The sequence below is a fragment of the Hylobates moloch genome, unplaced genomic scaffold (genome assembly GCF_009828535.3).
Source record: "Hylobates moloch isolate HMO894 unplaced genomic scaffold, HMol_V3 SCAFFOLD_8767, whole genome shotgun sequence".
NCBI classification, from domain to species: domain Eukaryota; kingdom Metazoa; phylum Chordata; class Mammalia; order Primates; family Hylobatidae; genus Hylobates; species Hylobates moloch.
The window spans coordinates 2,354-2,882 of NW_026661042.1; the positions used below are offsets into that span (position 1 = coordinate 2,354).

The following is a 529-nucleotide window of genomic DNA, read 5'->3' on the forward strand; positions in this document are numbered from 1 at the left end:
AGAAAGAAAGAAAGAAAGAAAGAAAGAAAGAAAGAAAGAAAGAAAGAAAGAAAGAAGAGAAAGAGGCTGTGGTTGTCCTGTTTATCTCATCAGGTGTCTTTTTGTCCAGAAAGGGTGTTGGTCTTACATCAGAGAGGGCTTGAGTATTTTGCAGATGAATGTGCCGGTTGTGCGTCTGAGAGGTTTTCTGGTGTTCTCTTCCCAATAACAGTCATTACAGCAGCAGATCACCGGACTCCACCAAGAGCTCAGGAGACAGGAGTCGCTGTGGGCTGATGTTCACAGAAAACTCCAGAGTCATATCGATGCCTTGAGGAAGCAGAACCTGGAGCTCCGAGAAGAGCTGAGAGGTCTGCAGCAGCAGCAGTGGGAAGCCAGGAAGAAGCCTGCAGCATCCCCACACGCAGGGCGAGAACCACACACTCTGGTACCAAAGGCGCACTTGTGTTTTTGTATCATTTGCATTATGTAAAAATAGCGTCCCCATAAAGATGTGGGCTTTATTGCTGGGTGACGTGGTATCTCTCAC

The 529-nt window shown here is 47.3% G+C and overlaps 1 protein-coding gene across 1 annotated transcript in view; it reads left to right on the forward strand.

Moving 5' to 3' along the window:
- Window positions 1–491, forward strand: part of LOC116465719 (putative T-complex protein 10A homolog) — a 1,987-nt gene extending 1,496 nt beyond the window's left edge. The window contains exon 2 of the mRNA XM_032148699.2: window positions 212–491. Within this exon, the coding sequence (XP_032004590.2) occupies window positions 212–472 (261 nt within the window). The 3' untranslated portion in view covers window positions 473–491. The remainder of the gene's footprint in view (window positions 1–211) is intronic.
- The last annotated feature ends 38 nt before the right edge of the window (window positions 492–529 follow it).